Here is a 2,626-nt window from a genome sequence, read left to right as displayed (position 1 = left end):
TTTCAAATTCTTATAATTTTAATTAGGTGTCTCTGTCTTTTGTGGGTATATGAACATAAGTGCAAAAGAAGGGTGAAGGGGTTTGTTCCTCATGTACTGAGATTTGTAGGTTGTTGTGTGCTTCCTAATATGGGTGCTAGAAATCAAATTCAAGTGTTTTGGAAAGAAGTACATGTATATAACCATTGCTCTATCTTACCAGATTCATATACTTCCTCATTAGAAAGTCTGCTTCACCATTCTTATAATAGAAATTTTAAATATTTATATTAATATAAGTATATCATTTTTTTCTAAACTTCAGCATGTACTCCCTTACACTTTTTCAAATGTATATCTTTTCTTACATGACTTGCATAAACAGAGACCACCCATTTCATTATTTAGAATAGAAATGTATTTTATTTCTGTTTCATCAAGAATGGTGAGACACTGATACAGAGTCCTGATACAGAGTGCAGAGACCTTAAGAATTTATGTACAACACCTAGTTAGAAGCAATAGGCAAGGAAGAACTGATGCACATGTCTCAGTTTCTAGAGGACAGTCTGCACAAGAAAGGATAAAGACACTTAGACAGACACCTGATGAATGGGAGGCATAGAGAATTGTTGCCCCATTAAACAGGATCAGACAGCTAGACTGTGAGGGAGAAGAAATCAGGGTGCAGACCCAATGACAGCTGAGTCCTTGAGGGAGAACACAACCAACATGAAGACATGAACACCAGACACTGGGGATTGGCTTAATCACCTGGAATCAAGTATTCTTGTATATTAGAACATATTTCTGGGTTTGTTCACTACCCAGTCATATGCAAATATGTCATATGCAAAGCCTTTAGAATAAAAATCTGAGTCTTTCCTCCCTCACTTAGCAAGAGAGTGCTTGATTAGTCTCAAGAAACAACTCTGTCCCAATCTCATACCCCATGGAGTGGGTGTGGAGGCTCCTTTTCCTGCTGGCAGCTGTCCAAAGTAAGTCATCAAAATCCAGAGCTCCAGAGTAAACTGAGGCAGTTGCATGTCTCCTTACTTCCCCATGTTCTCTCCACAGGTGTTCAAGCAGAGGTCCTGCTTGTGCAGTCTGGGTCTGAACTGAAGCAGCCTGGGCAGTCAGTGAAGATCTCCTGCAAGGCTTCAGGGTATACCTTCACACAATATTCAATGAACTGGGTGAAGCAGGAACCAGGACAGGCCCTAAAATGGATGGGATTCATTAATACAAACACTGGGAACCCAACCTATGCTGATGACTTCAAAGGACGGTTTGTCTTCTCTATGGACACCTCTGTCAGCACTGCATATCTACAGATTAGTAGCCTCAAGAATGAAGACATAGCCATGTATTACTGTGCTAGAGACACAGTGTGAAAACCACATCCTGAGGGTGTCAAAAACCCTGCGGGATGATGGCTCTGATGTGCCCAGACAGAAACAGAAAAAAATACCCTGCCTTTGGCCTTTGAAGAGGATTATGAGATTACTCTCTAGACATATAGAAAACAGATCCCTGTAAAAAGAAGTCTCTCTAATTTCTGGCTCCTTTAATTTCTGCTCTTTCAGCATTTACTCTATTATCCAATTCCAGTTATTTATTATTAAGACCAATTAGAATTTGTCCTATAATATATTTCTTTCTTTGTAGCTTTCTTGTTCAGGCGATTTTATTAGACTGCAAAACCCCATCTTGAAGTGTTATAATTTGTGATTTTCGTTTAATTTCAAATGTCTAAGTTACAATTAGTATTTGCTCCAGAGAAGATTGAACATTAATGTAATAATTTATTTAACCTATAATCTTAAATTCTTTTTTATAATTGATCTTCTCTTTATTTTATTATTATGTTATAGGACAGTTCTGAAACATTGAAATAGAAACCTGACATTTCATTTTAAAAATACCCGTGTTTCTACATTGAAATTGGTTAAAATGTTCTGGTAGATACCTGTAGATGGATTTTTCTTTGGGCCACCAGCTCCCCAAAAAGTATCATGAATACTTATAATTAATTATGAAAACTCCTATAAATTAGGCTTATTCCATCAGCATTTATAATTTAATTTAATCAATTTATATTAATGTATATTTTACCTTGTGGGTTTTTTTTTTTACCTTTATTCCACCTTGTACCTTATGTGTTCTAGCTATGGAATACTTTCTTCTTTTTTATCATTATAATTCTATTAAACTAACATTATTATTATCAAATAAACAATACAACCTAAAAAGAAATCATCTTCATTTAATCTATAGGTAAAAGCGCCCAGTAGAACAAGATGTATCTATGAGATAAACACACTACATTACAGGCAGTGAGATTCTCTGCATACACATTCATACCATACCACATGTCAGAGAAAGATGGCAATGGCAAACATATGAAGGCACATCAGAATCAAAAACACTTTATGATCTGTGGTCTTGGGGTTTTTATATCCAAGATTCACCCATCAGTGATTCACCTCCTGGTGCGCTGACACCCTGAAGTCAACTGTAATCTGCTGGTCCTTTGACATGGCCACTGTAATCTTTTCCTTTTTTATTTGCTAAATGAAGCATGTGAATCTCTCTTTGGGCAGAGCATATCATGGATTCTAAATGACCGAAGGCAACTTTTCTATAG

At 36.4% G+C, this 2,626-nt stretch overlaps 1 gene segment (V, D, J or C); it reads left to right on the top strand.

Annotated features, from left to right (window-relative positions):
- The first annotated feature begins 903 nt into the window (after positions 1–903).
- Positions 904–1,373, top strand: LOC119805774. The segment is given in 2 exon segments: positions 904–977; positions 1,057–1,373. Coding segments are annotated over 2 exon segments (363 nt in total).
- The last annotated feature ends 1,253 nt before the right edge of the window (positions 1,374–2,626 follow it).

The sequence above is a fragment of the Arvicola amphibius genome, unplaced genomic scaffold (assembly GCF_903992535.2).
Source record: "Arvicola amphibius unplaced genomic scaffold, mArvAmp1.2, whole genome shotgun sequence".
Lineage (NCBI taxonomy): Eukaryota > Metazoa > Chordata > Mammalia > Rodentia > Cricetidae > Arvicola > Arvicola amphibius.
Note: the sequence above shows the minus strand (reverse complement) of the source record. Positions and strands in the feature narration are given on the sequence as shown.